The sequence below is a fragment of the Tasmannia lanceolata genome, unplaced genomic scaffold (assembly GCF_043159265.1).
Source record: "Tasmannia lanceolata isolate RefF3 unplaced genomic scaffold, GAP_Taslan_0.1 ptg000024l, whole genome shotgun sequence".
NCBI classification, from domain to species: domain Eukaryota; kingdom Viridiplantae; phylum Streptophyta; class Magnoliopsida; order Canellales; family Winteraceae; genus Tasmannia; species Tasmannia lanceolata.
Window position 1 is genome coordinate 12,513,599 of NW_027518701.1, and position 20,042 is coordinate 12,533,640.

Below are 20,042 nucleotides of genomic sequence, written 5' to 3' on the forward strand. Positions count from 1 at the left end.
TATGGAACTCCAGCTTGTTACAAAGAAACTACAACAAACAACTAAAAATAACCAGACAACAAAAAAGTACAATAATCTCATATACACAGCAAGCTTGGTACAACACTCCTCCTTAAGCTGGTGTGGTGAATATATAATGAAAAGCATAATAAAAGCAACGATCACAAGAGTACTGCAGCGAGATCAACGGCTATAAAAAGAGCAGGACCCCCTGAATCAGCATCACGGCGAGAGCAATCAGAACAGGGAAATAGCAGCGATCCAACGAGCAACATAGGCACACGAAAGGCGCGCACACAAGCAACAGTGAATTTCCATGAGCAGAGACATCAGTTGAGCAGCACAACACCAATAGAAGAAGAACAACTAATGGAAAGGTGATCGTAACCAACCTACGACGAGAGTCACTGTCGTCTGGAGACAAGGTCGACGGGGACCACCGTCGCCTGGAGATAAGCAATCAATGATGGGGACACCATCGTCTCAAGACAAGGTCGACGGGGGACACCGTCGCCTCGAGATGACCAACCAACGACATGGTTTTAAATTTCGGTTTCGGTGGAAAACGAAACGAAATTTACAGTGAGTCGGAAAAGTACCAAACTTCGCCGAAACGTTTCGGAAATTTCCGTGAAACGTTTCGGTGAAGTACAAAATTTCACCCGAAATTTCGGAAATTTTGGTGAAACGTTTCAGAAATTTCCGAAATTTCCGAAATTTCCGAAATTTCGGTGAAATTTTTACAAGATTTCGTCCGAAATTTCGTACCGACCGAAGCCGAAACCGAAACCGAGATTTAAAACCTTGTGTTGGGGACACCATCGTCTGGAGACAAGGTCAACGGGGGACACCGTCGCCTGGAGATAACCAACCAACGATAGGGACACCATCGTCTGGAGACAAGGTCGACGGGGGTCACCGTTGCCTGGAGTAACCAACCAACGATGGAGACACCATCGTCTGGAGTAACCAACCAACGATGGGGACACCATCGTCTTGAGATAAGGTTGACAGGGGAAACCGTCGCCTGGAGAGAACACCGATCATCGATGGCGGAAAGCACGTCACCCGGGGCAGGGATAAGGGAGAAAGCCACGCTAACGGCCAAGCATATAGCCGGACAATGACAAGTGGATTGCAACGTAAATTATGATGAATGAGAAACTACGTAAGAGAACAACTCCAAGAACTCAAAAAAGAAACAACGAACAATGTGAAGAACTAGCAATGCGAAGAAGTAACGATGCAAAGGACTGACAATGCGAAGAAGACAAAGAAAAGACAACATGAAGAAGGACGAATAACATAAAGGAATCACTAACAACACAACACACTCCCCCTCAGGCGAGAGTCTATGAGCCCGGAGACAACAAGACAAGAAAAGACAACAAAGGACAATACAAACAACATGACAGCACTCCCCCTCAAGTTGAGGCCGAAGGCCGTCAACTTGCAAAGAAAAGAAGACTATTATGGAACCCAAAAACCCCTTAGGCATTTTATCAAACACTTGGTGTGCACTTTGGAGAAGAAAACAAAGGCCATAGAGGCAAAAAATATAGAAAAATAAAAATAAAGAGATTTGGTGTTGAGATTTGGGAATGGAAAAGGATTTTTGCAAGTAGATCTACACAAACACAAAGGATATAGAAGCCAAAAAATATAGAAAAGAGAAAATAAGGGATTGGGGGGGGGGGGGGGGGCGCTGATATTGGGATTCAAAAGAGAAAGAAATTGGGAAATACAAGGATTTGGGGTGTCACGGCAAAGAGAACACACAAGGAATCTGAGATTTTTTTATTTTTTTTTGAGATTGACGGCAAAGGATAAAGAGAAAGAAAGGGTTTTCAGCAAACACAGAGAGAGAGATTGGGTTTGAGCAATGAGAGAAAGATTTGAGGGATTTTCTTTTTTTCTTTTGTTTTTACGGAAAAAATAAGAATGCGCAACATTGCAAGCCAGATAGAGAAAGAGAGAGATTACGGAGGTTGAGAGAGCTATTTTCAATGAGATTTGTGGTGATTTATGGAAAACTAAAAAAGGACTGGGTTCACGCCTATGAAGCACGGGTACGGGTACGGGGTGCGAGTACGACACGACACGGGTACGTGGGTACGTGATTTGCCAAAAAATCGGGTGCGGGTACTTTCGGGTACGCCAAATATAATAATATATTTTAATATTTTATTATATATTTATAAAAATTAAAAAAATAATAATTGTAGAGCAATCAAATAACAATAACATCATCAAAATGGAAAATTCTAATATTACTCTTCATTTCATAAGTGATTAAGTTCCATATTTCATAACATGAGGCATCAATACATCATTCATTAGAAAAAAAAGTCTGTGACCAGTGTGTTGACCAGTGCCTGACAAGATGAATAATTTTTAGAGACCAAATTATGAGATTTTTTTTACCGGACTTTTGGGATTTAATAATGTTTGGACAAAATAGATTTTATGAATTTTAAAATTTGAAAAATACCCCACCGTTTGGAAATTAAGAAAGTTGAAATTTTGACCCGACCCTTTTTCTTTGAATTTTGTACTAGAACTGGAGAGTTGACTTTTTTCCTTTTAGATTTGGGTGTTGAAACTATTTTTAATAAATAAAAAAAGGGGGTATTCCGTTATTTACATGTAAATCTTAAGTAAATGGACAATAAAATAGTAAGTATAGAGAAGTACATGAGAGGAAAGAGAAGCAGCAGGAAGAAGCAGGACGTGTCGGGTAGGCGTGGTGCGCACCCGACACGCACCCAACCACCAAAACTAGTTTTTAAAAAAAAAATAAAAAAAAATGGGGTACATACCCCGGACGTACCCGGACATACCCGCACCCCATACGTGTCGGGTGCGGGTGCGGGAGCCCCGGGAGAGTACCCGTGCTTCCTAGGTTCACGCAAAACCATGGAGGGAGGGAGGTGTGAATGGAGAGTTTGGGGTTCACGCTCGGATAAATGCGCAAAGGCGCAAATCTGGTGTCTGCGAGAGAGAGAGAGAGAGAGAGAGAGAGAGAGAGAGAGAGAGAGAGAGAGAGAGTAGAAACAAAAAAGAAAAAGATGCGAGGGTGAGAGATTGCCGAGAGAGATAGAGAGAATCTAGGGAGAGAATGTGGGGATTTAGAGAGATTTGAAGGATAAAGAGAGAAAAAATAGGGTTTTGCGTAGAGTTGTGATAGAGGAATTAGGGTTTGCCGAAAAACCAAAGACAAAAAAGAAGGAAAACAACGATATGTATGGCATGAGGATAAAGTCTTCTTTCCTTCTTTCCCTGGATCTTTGCTCTCATACCATGGTAGAAATGGGGATACGGTTAGAGAGGAAGAAGAAGAGGAATGGAGAGGATGGACAGTCTCCACTAAGGGAGCTCCGCATGTAAATGATGTATATATAGGCCCAACTAGGGCAATCATGGTAACATAACTATAATACCCTCTACACTACAAGTAATGCCTAATCTACCCTTATACATTATTCAACAATACCAAATCTGATGCATGGACTTCTTGTTCTGATACAAAATATGACGTACGATAGATCTATAGATGGGATGTTAGGGGTGAAAACGATGGGTGAAAATTAGGGTTTTGGATCCTAAAATATATGATTAGATTGAAAAAAATATTTCTACTTGGTTTAGGGTAGGTTTGGAGTGGTACAAATATCTACCAAGAAGGTGAAGACATATGTTGAGAAGCTGTAGGCTAATGTCGGGAAAGTGAGGGTTTTGGGCAATATTAGGGGACCAAAAGATTAGGGTGAGATAGGATGGGTCAAACAAGAAGAAAAATTAGGGTTTTTAGCTTTGAAGTAATGAGAAGGAATATTTCCAGTTCACAGGCAGATTTGTTTTCGTAGAGGAAACCAAGAAAAGAAAAGAGAAAATAGGTGAAATATAGATTGCAAGCAATAAAGAAACAAGATATTTATTTCAAGGCATCACACCAAGAGGTTTCCTTGGCATCTCACTAAAGCAGCATTGGCATCTCACCAAAGATGAAGATTTTTCTAGAATCACATTAGCAATCCCGAGGCTTCGCACCAAGGAACCCTATGCATAGCACCAAGAGAAAACATCCAGAGAGAGAACTTCTCACCCTGAAGAATAATCATAACATCCAGAGAGAGAAAACTTTTAATCTTTATTCATTCCACCATAACATCCATTCCATCAAAGAAAAGTGTCATTTGGCTTATAATATATATATATATATATATATATATATATATATATGAAAATGAAGAGAACTAGAAAGTTCTAAAACCCTAAGCAAACGCATTACACTTTTGGATTAAAATAGTCTCTAATGACTTAAAAACTCGCACTCCGCTAAAATTTTCTTAATACATGTATGGGCCCTATTTTAAACACTCATAACTCAAAGAATTTAAGTGATTTTCATTGGAAAAGGCTCTACTACCCCCTTATGCCTTGAAAGACTTAAATAACACTCTAAAAACTAAATGAAACTCTTTAAACATTAACTATGGCCACCCATCTTCTTCACTCATTGATTCTTCATGGAATCTTGGATGGTTCCCCTATCAGATGCATTACATATCACATAAAAATTGAATTCTTGTGAGCTGAATTTGAGGCTTCTTGTGACTAGCAAGTATTAGGGGTGATGAGAATGCTTTTCACCATACTTTGATTTTTTGGTAAGTTTATAGTTTTTTTATCATAAATGTTCTAAATATTTGTTGTTTACATTTTTGTCTGCATTCATTGAAAATTGTCAGCAATGGGCAGTGATAAATCGACCCCCCAATATCTTAAATCGACCCCCATCTCTCTCTCTCTATCTCTCTCTCTAAGCACTGCCCTATCTGGGGGGCGATTTAAGATATATGGGGGTCTATTTATCACTGCCCTATCTTTCCTTCTCAACATAATTGGCATATAATCTATCTGTATCTCATAATCTAGGACAACTAGTTTGTCACATTTATTTATGGTTTTCGCTTATTTTGACATGTAAACTGAACTTCTGAAAACTAATGTAGGACACATGTGGCAGTCAATTGCTCTTATTGCCTCAAATGCAGCGGCCATACTACCTGCGTTTTGGGCCCTCCGTCAAAAGGTTCGCTATGTTCTTATTCCCACATACTGAAGTTGGCAAGATTTATAAATGATGTTGCTATTTATGTTTAGATGTGGGGGGGGGGGGTATAATAATTTCAAAATTTGCATCTGCGGACCTGAGCTTTTCCAAGTTGGCATCAGCATTTTCTTGTGAATAGGGCAGTCTCTCTCTCTCTCTCTCCCAGCTTTCATACTAAAAAAAACTAATATAAATACAATTGGAGATAAATCGTGGAATAGATTTTGATTCCAACTTTCTCCACTTTTGTATATGTGAACTTGCTCTTCTTTTCGTCTTTCTTCATGACTTGGTGATCAAGTCTGATGTAGGACAGGCTAGGGAAGACAACTTTGGGAATGCTGATTTTATCACACCCAAGGGAATACAAGGGAATACAAGCAATAGTGTAGGGGAATTTGGTCTATCTGAATAGATAATAGGATAAGGGACTAAGGGAACTGTTGAAGTATAAAAGATTAAATTCTCCAACAGCTTAAGCTTTCGGAGTAACTGGTAGTTTAACATGGTATCAGAGCAAAGGTCCTGAGTTCAAACCTCGATATTAAAAATCCACATGTAAGGGCCAACTCAAAAAGAGGGGCCACATGTGCCATGTGTAGACCAACCCTAAAAAGAGGGGCCACACGTGAGGGGGAGTGTTAAAAGTATAAAAGATTAAATAATGCCATCTCCAACAGCTTAAGCTTTTGGGGTAACTGATAGTTTAACAGGAACATTTCAGTCAGGAATTAGGGGTAGATTTGGTGAGTAATACGGTGAATAGGGGACTATTATGACAAAACTGGACTGACCAGCAGATTTGTTTGGAGAGTCAAGGACTGTTTGCAATTTGCACAGTTCTGGAAATTCAAGATGGTTGAGGCTGGACGGGGTTTATGGCAGGTTTAGGATTGATCTGGGAATTGCAGTGTATGAGAGGTCAATAAAACACAGGTCTAGGGGTTATTGGGTTGTGGATTATGTGCTGGATTTGTCGGTAAGATTTAAATGTGAATCTTTCATATCTAGGGGACTGATTTAGGCGATCAGTGGGAGCTAGTTTGACGTTCAAAAGTGTGAGAATAAGGGGTGGTGGGTTTAGGATAGTATTGTGTGGACTGTTCTGACAAGTTTTAGTGACTTTTCTTTGTTAAAACAATTCAAGAAACTAGGTCTAGGATTTTGGTTTCTTGGAAAAATAGGGCAGCAGGGTGTTTGATTGATGGGAATAATGTTTAGGCAGGGGGTTGGTGGTAAAGGTTATGGGGAAGTGTTTTTGGTGGTAGGTTAGTGGTAAAGGTTATGGGGAAGTGTTTGGGGACTTGAACTTGGAATCAGTTCAAGAACAGTCCAGGCAAGGATTAGTGCTGTTGGCAGGAAACGGAAAGGGAATAAGTTGTGAAGGGAAGATGGAAACAGTTTTGGAACTGATTGGGTAGCAAGGATTAGGGAGCATAAGATTAAGTATTGAAAGAAGCAGGACTTAAGAAAGCGAAAGGTAACAAATAGACCTAGAGTCACCCACGATTTACCTAGGAGTCACAGTTGAGGTTTAAATGTGCAAAGGCAACAAACAAGCTTTATTCAATTCAATCAATTGCTCTGAATGGGAGGCGCCTTAAAAATATATAGGCTAGGCAAGCTTTGCAAAAATTCTATTGTGGATGCTTAGGATTCTAATCCTACTCTACTCCACACCAATAAAAACCAATCAGAAGCTGCCACAGACAGGATAGGTTTGGACTTTGTTTAACATAACTTTTCTACAACTTAAAAGAGAAAAACTCCTATTTTCAGCTAGTCAAATCCAAGGTTTAAATTTCAGTTTCATAAAGCGTTTCAGTCCTCACCGAAACTGAAATTTTCTGCCGAAATTCCGAAATTTCAGGCGAAATCCACGAAACCAATTTAACAGCTATTTTTTCTCCTTTTTTATTTCGAACGAAATTTCCGAAATTTCGACTGAAGTTTTGGTAATTTCGGCTGAAATTTTGGGATAATATTAAATAAATATGAAAAATCTGGATTTTTGGGTGAAATCCCTTAAATTTCGGACGAAATTTCGACTCAAATTTCAAAATTTCGTCCGAAATAAACTACAGTTTCGTGTATTTCAAATTTCGCTTTTGTTCTTGACCGAAACCCGAAATTTTGGATTTCTGTAGAATTTTAAAACCTTGGTCAAATCACATAAAAATTTGGTACTCCCTTATGTTGCAAGTGTAAACTCCACCCTCCCAACACACCGAGGCAGCATAAAGTCACGGGTATGCTCCCTGTTGACGAGTGTTCGAATCCCGCCTCCGACTTACCTGATACACGTGGTGTGTGTGTCGTTGCGTGTATCCGTAGGGACTAGTCCTACTCTCGAAGGGGGTGGGGACATCCTACGTCATCAAAAAAACAAAAAAAAAATTCACCGAATAACTTAAGGGCCCGTTTGGATACCCCTTGGATTTGGATTTTTAAATCCAAATTAGGCATTTGGCAAGCTTTTATGACATATGGATTTGGATTTTAGTGAAATCCACAAGATTTACAAATTCCTCATGTTAGTGTAATTTTTTGGATTTATAAATCCTTTCTACGAGAGGTTATTTATAAATCTAAATCTGACCCGTAAGGGGTTAAAATGACCAAAATATACCAAAAAAGTGTTAAATGACTTAAGTACCCACATGACATTAAAAACTGATCAAATACATCGTACTAGGTAAAATGACTAGAAAACCCCGTGTCAGGCAAAATGACCGAAATACCCCTATACCAAGTAAAAATGACAAAATACCCCCGAGTCGTGCAAAATGACTAAAATACCCTTATGACATAAAAATGATCAAAATAACCTCATACAGGGTAAAATGACTAGAATACCCCAATATCATGGAAAATTACTAAAATACCCCTAGATCAAGTAAAAATGACACATTGCTCATAAAAAATGACTAAAATGACTAAAAATACCATCATGAGATAAAAATGATAAAAATACGCCATATTAGGTAAAATGACTAGAAATATCCCTATACAAGGTAAAAATGACAAAATACCTCCGAGTCGTGCAAAATGACTAAAATACCCTTATGACATAAAAATGATCAAAATAACCTCATATAGGGTAAAATGACTAAAATACCCCAAGATCATGGAAAATTATCGAAATACCCTTATATCAACTAAAAATGACCTATGGCTCATGAAAAATGACTAAAATGACTAAAAATACCCTCACGAGATGAAAATGATAAAAATACGCCATATTAGGTAAAATGACTAGAATACCCACGGGTCATGCAAAAATCTAAATGACCGGAATACACCTATACCGGGTGAAAATGACCAAATACCCTGAGTCATGGAAAATAACTAAAACACCCTTATGACATAAAAAAGATCAAAATACCCCCATATAGGGTAAAATGACTAGAATACCCCTGGATCATGGAAAATGGATGAAATGCCCCTATCAAGTTTTTTAGGGCTTTTTGGTTTTGTTAGATTTCAAATTCAAATCCAAAGAGCATCTATACGTGGTCATCCAAACAAAAAAAAATTAATTTAGATTTGAAATCCAGATCTATACGTGGTCATCCAAACGGCATTATTTATAAATTTGTGAATTTTAAAATTCTTGATTTCAAATCCATGGATTTTGGAAATCCAAATTCACCTCCAAATCCAAATCCAAGGGAGGGGTATCCAAATGGGCCCTAAGTGATTTTAAACATGTGGGCCCCATTGCCCACTTAAACAACTTAAGTGGTTTAATGTCAAATACCTAACGTTCAATACAACAAAAGGTAAGTTAAATGCCCACATTTGACTAAGTAATTTTTCATGCAGGGGTTTCATAAGAAAGGATTTGGGTTTTAGGTATTCAAATGGAAGGATTTAGGTTTTAAGTTTTCATATGGTGGAATTTAGGGTTTTGGGATTTTGAATGGATTATGTGAAAAGGTGAGTTTTGATTGAAAAAAGGTTGAATGGTTTAAGAGGTGTGGTTAGGGCTTCAAATGGTAGGATTAAGATTTTGGTGTTATAAGGTCTCATGTTCAACAGCTTCGATAGCAGAGAAGGTAAGTTCCTTGATGCACTAAGCCAATAATGGAAGGCAAGATAGAGGTAGCAGAAGGGTAGGGAAACATTTTATTCTTTCTTGATCACCATGCTTTGATACCATGTTAAAGTGAAGAATAAATAATCATTTTCTTCGTGTGAGTAAAATAGTAGTAGAAGTAAGGGGAAGAAGGGATGGGAGAATTAAGAGACTAGAATTTCTTGGAGATTGAAATCCCAACCCTATGACTTAAGTTTTTATAAGTAGTGAGTTGTAATAACTACAATGTAAGACTGACATACACTATATAAACTAAGACAACCAAAAGTTGAAATGAGGGAGACTATAGGCTTTATGAGGCCGCAAATTTGCCAGCAGGAAGCATCACTATGTACCTTGTTCAATGGACTGAATCAAGTGTTCTCGTATGGATCTCTCATTAAAAGACGACTCATGTCCCCACCTAAACCCAAATTTTGATTAGAAAGGGTCCCACACAAAGTAAGATTTACAATTTTTTTTTGAATGGTACAAAGTGAGATTTACATAAACTCCAATAGAATTTGGATTTCAAGTTTCACTTCAAAAACCTTTAGGGAACAACATAAATCCATGAATACTTGCAATCCACGGTCTATCAAATACTACCTACTTCCATGTAAATATAACGAGATCAGTCATAGTACCATTGAGGTCTCCAGAGTCCAGATATCCCATTAGATCCCTTCAGTCAGTATGTTGCATGACAAACTCTCCCTTCTAGTTTTTGATTTGATCTTTGATTGAGTTTTTTTATGGAAAATGACAAGGATTTAGGGTTTTCATGGTACTTGCTTGGATTCAATGTTAAAAAGAAGAAATGAGGTTAGGGGAACATGAAGTCATGTAGTCTCTCTTTCATATCTATTCATTGACAGAGTATCATTTAACATTAGTGTAATGAGGTCTGAAACTGAAAATGTATAATAAACATGAAAAAGGACAAAAAGGTCCTCAAAAAATAAATTATGATCCTTTTTGTTGTTTTGGCCTAGAACTTTCTTCCCTAGTCACCTTGCAGATATCAGATTTTCATAAGGGAACAGTTTTTGCAAAATTCCCATCACTTCTGCATTTTTACTGTTTCATATGTATTTATTTAGTCTGGTTTGATTATTTCGAATTTCATGAACATTAAATGAATTAATCTTTTGCCCACTTTAGTTTTACCAAAAGTACTGATCACATATTTGATATTAGTTTGTTATTTTGTGTTTGGCTTGTTATATTGTAACATGCAGTATAATAGGATGAGGTTTATGATAAAGAGATTTAGTATGTTATTTTGTTCAGGCATTTTCTGAATGGGTGCTCTTCACTTCTAGTGGAGTTTCAAGTGGACTGTACCATGCATGTGATGTAGGCACCTGGTGTGCTCTATCTTTTCGTGTTCTACAGGTATATGACTTGTTCAACTAATTTTTTTTTTTTTTTTTTTGATGTATCATTTCTGAGCAGATGTGGAAAAATGAAGTGATCTGAGGCATTACTAATCTTGACAAATTCCTGATGGGATACCAGTTTTTTTTTTTTTTTTTTTTCAAATATTTGCTTTGTTTGATGTAGACGTGGTTGATTATGTGAACCGTTTGTAGAATCAGAAGTTCACTAGTCGTTTAAGGACACACTTAAGGACATGTTCTGTCTAATGAAGCTTCTGGGAAAGGAGTAACAAATGAGAACTGTCCATCAGAATTATTTGCCACTATTGTAATTTTTCTTTGCTTCTTTTAACGAAATCTTGTTAAATAATATCTTATTGTATATTTGAAGAGGGACTCCAAGGAGTGGACCTGTTATACTAAAATACGGATACGGATAAGACACAGAAAAATGGGGATATGAATAGGAATTTTTCAAATTCTAGCACACAGATAGGGATATAGGTGTTTATACCATGAGAAAAGAAACAATACATGCATAAATAGAAATAAAAGTTAAGTACATTTAATTTAAAAGATGGAACTAATAATAAATTTGAAGTAGCATCTATAAGACTCACATGTTAAAAATTATAATTTCAAATATGTGACACTAAAGAGCAAAAAGCATTATAATGAATTCGAAGAGAATGAGATATTTCAAACATTATAGTTCTTTTGGCAAACAGAAATATCCATGAAGTATTCGAGTATCAGACACAATACGTTGGGCCTACAAAAGTATTCGGGTTTCATAGCCAAGGATAAGGGAAATAATTACCTGTAATCTTGAGAAGAAAACTAGTGTTTGAAATTATAAAGAAGCTTTTGGGATACATTCTAGTTCATCTGCAAGATTTTAAATTCTGGATTCTGAGTAGCCAGTAATGTCAAGATTTCCCTCTATTCGATACACAAGTCCTTTATCCGCAACGAGTGTTTAAAAACGCGGATGTGACGTTGAACGCGGCCAAGAAAAATCTGTCAACTTGGCACGGACGTTGCCAAGAACGCGGTTGACATGGTTGACGCGGCCATAACTCGGAAGAGTCAGAGTAGTTTTTATTGACTCTGTAGGAAAAAAATGCGGAATGTGGATGCGGTGCAACGCGGAACACGACTAAGGTGAAAGGGAGTCGACTCGGGCGAGTTCTGAGTCAAGTCATCGAGTTTTTAAACACTGCCCGCAACACTCTTTAAATATCACAAAATTCTATGCACTGCTCCCCAATAACTCGGTGCAGGACTCTCGATAAACTAACTCCTCCCACCACAAAAAAGACGTATGATCTAGTAAGTAGTAACAATCCAGCATATGAGTTTTCCATCCATCCATCTATTCCTTTTCTTTTATTCAAAATTCACCACTATCATTAGCATCCAAACTTGCATTGGATTCCGTTTGGAGTATTAATGGGTTTAGCTCCAAGTATCCTTCTCTAATGGAGGAGATCGTTCACATATTTTTGTTGAGAAGAACAACACCTATCAAATTTTGCATCTGAAACTAAAATGTTTCCATTTCACCGAGGCTGAAACATGAAAACATATGGAAAAAATGCAAATAATGAATATTTAAGATGAAACTTCTGAAAGTGCTAGAATAAACAATAATATACACTAAAAAACCATCACATAAGCCAAAAAAAATCCATAATGGTTTAACATCGAATACCTAATGACATGCATTGTTGCGCATGTCTAGTATGATATAACACTAATAAATTAAGGGAAATGATATCAGCGCTGTAATGTTTTGATATTTCCGCGCAAGTTTCTTGTCTTTTAGTATTTAAAGGACTTGTGAGAGCTTTTTGGGAACTGTAATAAAATTTTGACAGCCCTTTAAATACTAAAAGACAAGAAACTTGAGTGGAAATTATCAAAAATTGAAGCGCTGATATCATTTCCCTAAATTAAATGGCAAAGAAATTTTTTTTTTATTTTTTAAAATGATTTTTGACATTTTATAAAAAATTGCAACAAAGATAAAAAAAATAGTGAGAAATACAATATAACTTTTAACAAGGCTAAATCTGCACATGCATCGATTTGTTAGTTTTTCTAAAAGCTTAATGATTTTTTTATTTTCTATTAGAAATATAAAAATTAGTTATAATATTATAAATGTAGTATGTAACACTAATAATATTAAGGGATTTGCTAGGGACAATTGCAGAAGGCATTTCACGGACTGGCTATTGCATGAGAGAGCAGCCACATGAGGCTCACTCTCTGATGCAAATCCCTAATATTAATTGTGCTGCTTGTATAATTTTCTTGTCATTTTATATTTTTTATAAATTTTAAAAATTATTCAGTATTTTTTTATTTTAATGCAAAACATTTACTCTTTCCCAGCTCTTCAAAAAAAAAAAAAATTGTTTTCCATTCTTTTCATCACGCTTCTTCCTCATCATTAGCATCATCATAAACATCCCAAATTGGGGAGTCTGTTACGATAAACTTTGTCACGTATATAGAAAAACAGTGAAATTTCGTCGAAAAAATATTTCGTACCTTCCACCAAATCTCTTTTGACGTCCAAAAATGAACTACGTTTGTTAGAAATATGGTTATGGTTAGGAGGAAGAAGAAGAGGAATGGAGAGGATGGAGACTTTCCACTAGGGACCTCCTCAGTATACGATGTATATATAGGGCCTCTATTTAGGGCAACAGTGTACAAAGACTACAATATCCCCTACACTACATGTAATGCCTAAACTACCCTTACATGTTATTCAACACTCCCCCTTAAGCTGGAGTGTATATACTATGGAACACCAACTTGCTACAAAGAAACTACGACAAACAACTAAAAATAACAAAAAAGTAAAATAATCTCATACGCACATCCATCTTGGTGTAACACTCCTCAAGCTGGTGACAAGGTTGCCTGAAGATCAGAAGAAAAGGAAGAAGAACATAACCAACCAACAATGGGAAACCATCATCTGTTGGCAAGGTTGACGGGGAAACCGTCACCTGAAGAGAACACCGACCAATGACGACGGAAAGCACGTCACCCGGGGCAGATGAGGCCGAACTACACATGTGTAGAAACACATAGAAACATGATGCTGAGGACAACTGGCAATGCGAAGAGGAAACCAAACAACTGAAGAATGGTGAAATACATCAAAGAGAAGACAACATGAAGAAGGAAAATGAACAACGACGAAGAACAGAATCACCAACAATACTCTCCCTTGGGCCAGACTACATGAGCCCGAAGATGACAACAAGACAGGACAAGTCGACAAGAAGATAATAGTAAGGCAACACTCCCTCAAGAAAAAGACATCAAAGAGGACAACACAAAGAAAGAAAAAGATAACCCAAGAACTACATAACAACACTCCCCCTCAAGTTGAAGGCCGAATACCTTCATCTTGCAAAGAAAAGAAGACTTTCAAGGCACCAAATCCCTCTTAGACATTTCATCAAATACTTGGGGTGCACCTTGGAGAAGAAGACAAAGGCCATAGAGGCTAAAAAATATAGAAAAGAGAAAATAAAGAGATTTGGAGTAGAGATTTGGGAATGGAAAAGGATTTGGGGGAGTAGATCTAATCAAATACAAAGGCCATACAAGCCAAATAATATAGAAAAGAGAAAATAAAGAAGGAATGGGTGGTGGAAACACCCAAAATAGGTTTTACAGTAACACGAAAATGATTATTTTGTTATTGTTTTGGGAAGGAAAATGGGTTTGGGTTTTACGGAAGAGAGGGAAAGATTTGCGCTCGACATAGTTACGGCGACGTTACGATGGGGTTACGGCAATCCAAATCCAGATTTGGGTTTTGGTGTTCGCGCAAACCACATCAATGTGGTTTACGGAGAGAGAGAGAGAGAGAGAGAGAGAGAGAGAGAGAGAGAGAGAGAGAGAGAGAAGGTGAGAGATTTGAGGGAAAATATGAAGAGAGAATAAGGAGATTTTCTAGGGTGGAAAATACGGCTTTGCGCAAAGAACAAAATATTCAAAAAGCAGAAAATAGAGGTTGAGATTTGGGAGAGATTTGAGGAGAAAAAATAGGGGATTTTCGAAAACAGAAAAAAGGGAAAAGATTGCGCTATGCGCGGAAGAGAGAGAAGAGATACATGCGAGAGTAAGAGATAAAATACAAGAGAGATTCTTGGGTGAGGATTTGGGAGATACTTTCCAGATTTTGGGGGAGATGTGCACGAAAAAAAGAAAAGAAAGAGACGTGCAAGACGCGTGGGATGCATAGAGAGAGAAATGAGAGAATGAGAGACATGGAGGGAGATGGTGGTGTGAGATATGAACTCTTCTTCTTATCTTGCCCTTTTGAGGATCAGCCCTTTGGCTCTGATACCATGCTAGAAATATGGATATGGTTAGGAGGAAGAAGAAGAGGAATGGAGAGGATGGAGAGTCTCCAATAGGGAGCTCCTCATGTATACGATATATATAGTCCCCACATAGGGCAACAATCTACAAAGACTACAATACCCCCTACACTACATGTAATGCCTAAACTACCCTTACATATTATTCAACCGACAATTGTTGTTATAAATATTCAACTTGACATCGTAGCTTAGGTACATCCTTATTGAGATCGTAGTCGGCATCTTTGACAATTACTGGCCTCCATGAAGGAGACATGCTCGATCTCCAAGGCCCAACTCAGGCTGTAATACCAATTGGATGCATTGTAGGCGATGAAGCATGAAATTCAAAACCAGAATCCAGCTTACATGTCAAGAAGTCAAGAAGAACATTAGAAATCAAGAGAAGACGAACTCTAACTCTACTTTCATTATTTTTTTGAATGGTTCTAACTCTACTTTCATTCAACTTGTGTAAAAACTCTAAGGGATAAACCCAAGTCAAACATAACATAATTTCCCTAAAACCAAATGTGCTTGCTTTTATAATAGTAGCACTTACACGCAATTAGATTCCTATATCAATAAGGAAATGTCCAAGAAAAGAAAGAAAAGTGGAAATAAAAGTTGACAAGAACAACTGATGTTGCTACAATTCTGCACACCATGCCGATCAACGCTGGATCTGTCAATCGACTATCAATCCCATTGACTAATTACTCAGGACACCGATCGATTACCTGGTCTATATCGCATCCCTGCCAATTTGAATCCCTAAAACCTAACCGCCTAAACCCTAATATCCTTCGCCAATTTGAACCCATAAATCTCATGTTGATGGAAAGCTTGTAATTATGCTATTTAGGTATATGTGCCTCATCTTACTCTTAATTCAACATCCAGCTTCAACTTATGATAGTGTTATGTTTAGTCCTGACCTGGCAATTCATATGCCCAATGTATATTTGCTCCCTATATCTTTGATATAAACATACAGAAAAAAAGAAAACAACTGACAGAAGATGGTGCTTTAACCATACTCTGCACGTCTTCATTTGAGTCAAAATTTCTTAAATGTTTCCTTTGCTTCACGACCCTCTACTTATGAGCCATCATCACTATGGAGTTGATGTTTTTTCCTTTTTTATTGTATATGTAAACTCGTGCAATAATCTTCAATTTCATGTTCCTACTTTTATCTTATTTATCCTCATGTTTTGCAAACCCATTGAACTTATTTATTTCCAAATAGTGTGGTTAATGGCTATATATTACTTAGAAGAAACTACCTTCGAAATGTTTTACTCACATATTTTATAGCTTTCTAGAATGAAGTTCCATTGTGACCATTATAGCTTTCTAGAATGAGGGCGAGCCTTGGCACAACGGTAAGGTTGCTCCATTGTGACCTGGTGGTCACAGGTTCGAGTCACGGAAACAGCCTCTCTGCAAAGCAGGGATAAGGCTGCGTACATCTAGCCCTCCTCAGACCCCGCAATGGCGGGAGCCTCGTGCACTGGGCCGCCCTTTTTAGAATGAAGTTCTTCATAATCTGCATTTAATTTTTTTTTATGATGTGTGTCAGTGAGCCTCTAAACTTGGTTTGTTTCAGTTTATGGACTTCTGGCTCTCTTTCATGGCCGTCGTGAGCACTTTCGTGTACATGGCTACCATAGATGAAGTTTCTAAAAGGGCTATTCATACAACTGTTGCAATTCTTACTGCTCTTATGGCTTCAACTAGTGCAACCAGGTACTGGGAACTAGAGCATTTATGTAATGAGGTAAATGTAAATATGCTGAGCAGTTCTGTGGGTTTTTAACTGTGCGTGTATTAATTTTTGCAGGTCTGCAAATATTTTCTTTGTTATAGCAATTGGAACTCTAGGTCTTCTCATTGGATTGATGATAGAGTTCTCCACTTCGATTAGATCTATATATTGTTCACCAAGATTCCGCTTAAATATACCTGAAAGGTTTGTTCCTATTCTCTGTTTCAGCAACTCTTTTAGATTTACCTGTATATTTTATATGAAATGAATTTAAGCAAAGAATGAGTAATGTTCGTAAGTACATATCTTGATTGGTTAGAAATCAAGCATGCATGGAGGCCAGAATGGATAGGGAAAGTATTTTATGTTTGCTATTCTACTAAATAAATTCTGCAAGTAAATCCTTGTCAGAAAAGCTATCTGGGAATTCCAAAACTAAAATGACGAGTCTTTAGTATTTTATTTTTCTGTTTACCCAGTTGTAACTTGGAGAGTCCAATCCTGGCCATTTGATTTTTATGGACCAAGATTCAAACTTACTGGCACTCAACACATTGAATAATTAAAATGATAAAACATGTAAACTCATTGAATAATTAAAATAAACTAAAGTAATTTTAAAGTTCTATTTTTTTAGCTAGACATTCAACAACAAAAAGACGGAACCATGGCCCATGGTGCAATGCCCAGGCTGGGTGAGGGTGCTACTATTACTCATCGACCCAATAAATACCAGGAGGACATTTGAAGGATCCATATTATTTCTAAACAAAAATTAAATAAGATAGACCCCTTGTTAACATGTGGTTGTTTGTGGGTGATTCCGGAAAGTTTCAGAGATATCTTGAATATAATCAATCAAATCTATAACATTCTCAATCCAAATGCCCCACAATAATAAAAATGATGTTAACATAATCAGAAAGGGAAGAATAATAGGGAGTTGATTTCTGCTAGGGTTTGTAAAACCCTAGAACACAAAATAGCAAGAAGTATGGCACAAGTAGTGCCTCCCAAAGCAAGTCTTAATTTTCAATAATCAAAGTCTATTTCAAATCCTTTTTAAAATGACATAAATACCACTCCCCTCAATACATGAATAATAATTTGAATAGTGGACCCGTATAACATAACTCAAAGCACTCTCAAACATAACGTAGGTGACGTTCGCTCATTTTTTATTTTTCAAACTTTTGCGCCTAGGGTTACCATTAAAAAAAAAAAAAAACTTGTGTGCCTAGGGTAAATATGGGACTCTCTCTCTGCAGGGTAAATATGGGTCTCTCTCTATTTTCACCGTACACTTTCTTCGAGATTGAAGGTTATGGAATTTCATGCTTCTCCAATAAGGCATAAATCTGTTCACATTCTTGGACCTCACCTACGATGTTGGCCATGGAAAGAAAATTGGAACCCCCCTCCAAACAAAATCAAGTTTAGACAGAATTTTCTCCGAGGAATGCCCCAAGGTAATTTCAATATTATCTTTCTAAAAGGGGTACATGTTCTTTTTATCATGGTAAACCATATCCCCATCAGATTGGCACGATTAGCCTAATAATATATGGCTTGTATCCATTGTGACAACATCGCACCATACATTTTCATGATATTTGTTTCCGATTGAAAATTAAACTAGGCATCATTGTGATATTGTTGCCTCATTACCCATCTAGAACCATGACATTTTATAAGGTCATGGATGCTTTTCGACCTTCAAAATGAGTCAATAGCCTTTTGGGTTACCACATTTTTGCAACTCCGATTATCAGGGATCATATTGCATACCGTACCAATGTTGGATTCCGACATGGGAGATGAGAAGAAGAGAAGCAGAGAGGAGATGGAGAGAAAAACATGCGTGAGTTGTCCTCCCCCTCACACGAAATTCTTATATATGTAAAAAGATATATGAGAAATTACAAGTATGACCTTAATGAGTAAATATGCCCAACAATCCCCCTCGAGCTGGAATGTATATATCGTAGATTCCAAGCTTGTTACAAGCATCTTTCAACTTTGCAGGCCCGAACGGTTTGGTGAACATATCTGCAAGCTGATTTGTGGATCATGTAAATACTGTGCAAATTTCACCTTTCTGAACTCTCTGACAAATGAAGTGACAGTCCACTTCAATATGCTTGGTTCGCTCATGGATTGCAGCCTTGTTATCACAATACGAATGTGCCAGAGATGAAGCTGAAATACCAATCTCTAATAAGGAGCGTAGCCAAATCAATTCTCCACTCGTATAAGACATGGCACTGTATTCTGCTTTTGCACTTGATTTGGCTACAACATTTTGCTTTTTACTTCTCCAAGTACTAAGTTACCTCCAACAAATGTACAATATGCAGTAGTTGAGCTCCTATCTGCTGGAGATCTAGCTCAATCTTCGTCAGTAAACCCTTCTATTTTCGAATTGCCGTATTCCTTTCTCTGGAGTACCCTTCAAGTACTTAATGATCCGAATCATGGTTGCCCAATGCGAGGTACGCGGAGAACTCATGAACTGATTGACCATACCTATGGCAATGAGATGTCTGGACGGGTGATAGTCAGATAAATCAACTTTCAAACCAACCTCCTGTACCGACCAGGATCATCCAAAAAATCTCCTTGATCCGGAAGTGGTTTTACAATTAGATCCATCGGTGTAGCTGCAAGTTTTATCCCCATTGAACTTGTCTCTAAAATATCCAAGACATATTTCCTTTGTGACAAAGAGAGCCCACAACGGGAGTATGGTACCTTAATTCGAAGGAAATACTTGAGAAGGCCCCAATACTTAGTGGAAAACTCTTCCCGGAGGAAGGTCTTTAACCTCTGTATGCCAATTTTGTCGTCCCCTGTGATCACAATATCATCCACATACACTATCAAAAGGATATGCTCAACGGCACACTGCTTCATACCAAAGCACTGAACCGTCCAAACCATGCCCTAGGAGATTGCTTTAGTCCATAAATGACTTTACAGAGACGACAGACTGAGGAGCAAATCTCGCCCTGAGCAACATACCCAGGAGGTTGCTCCATATATACCTCCTTAATAAGATCGCCATGAAGGAACGTTCTTAATATCCAACTGATATAGCTGCCATCCACGATTAATAGCTAGGGAAATCAAAACACGGACAGAAGGTATCTTGGCCACAGGCGAGAAGGTTTCCTGGTAATCCACTCGAAATGTCTGAGTGTATCCTTTTGAAACAAGACGCGCTTTCCGGCGTTCAAATGTCCCATTGGAAGGTATTTAATAGTGAAGACCCAATAACACCCAACAGGGTGAGCTCCAG

At 37.7% G+C, this 20,042-nt stretch overlaps 1 protein-coding gene across 3 annotated transcripts in view; it reads left to right on the plus strand.

Annotated features, from left to right (window-relative positions):
- Positions 1-20,042, plus strand: part of LOC143857212 (transmembrane protein-like protein) — a 96,046-nt gene that overhangs the window by 66,362 nt on the left and 9,642 nt on the right. For all 3 annotated transcript variants that reach the window (XM_077367626.1, XM_077367628.1, XM_077367627.1), the window contains 4 exons: positions 5,016-5,095; positions 10,488-10,592; positions 16,586-16,725; positions 16,820-16,948. In XM_077367626.1, coding sequence (XP_077223741.1) covers positions 5,016-5,095; positions 10,488-10,592; positions 16,586-16,725; positions 16,820-16,948 — 454 coding nt within the window. The remainder of the gene's footprint in view (positions 1-5,015; positions 5,096-10,487; positions 10,593-16,585; positions 16,726-16,819; positions 16,949-20,042) is intronic.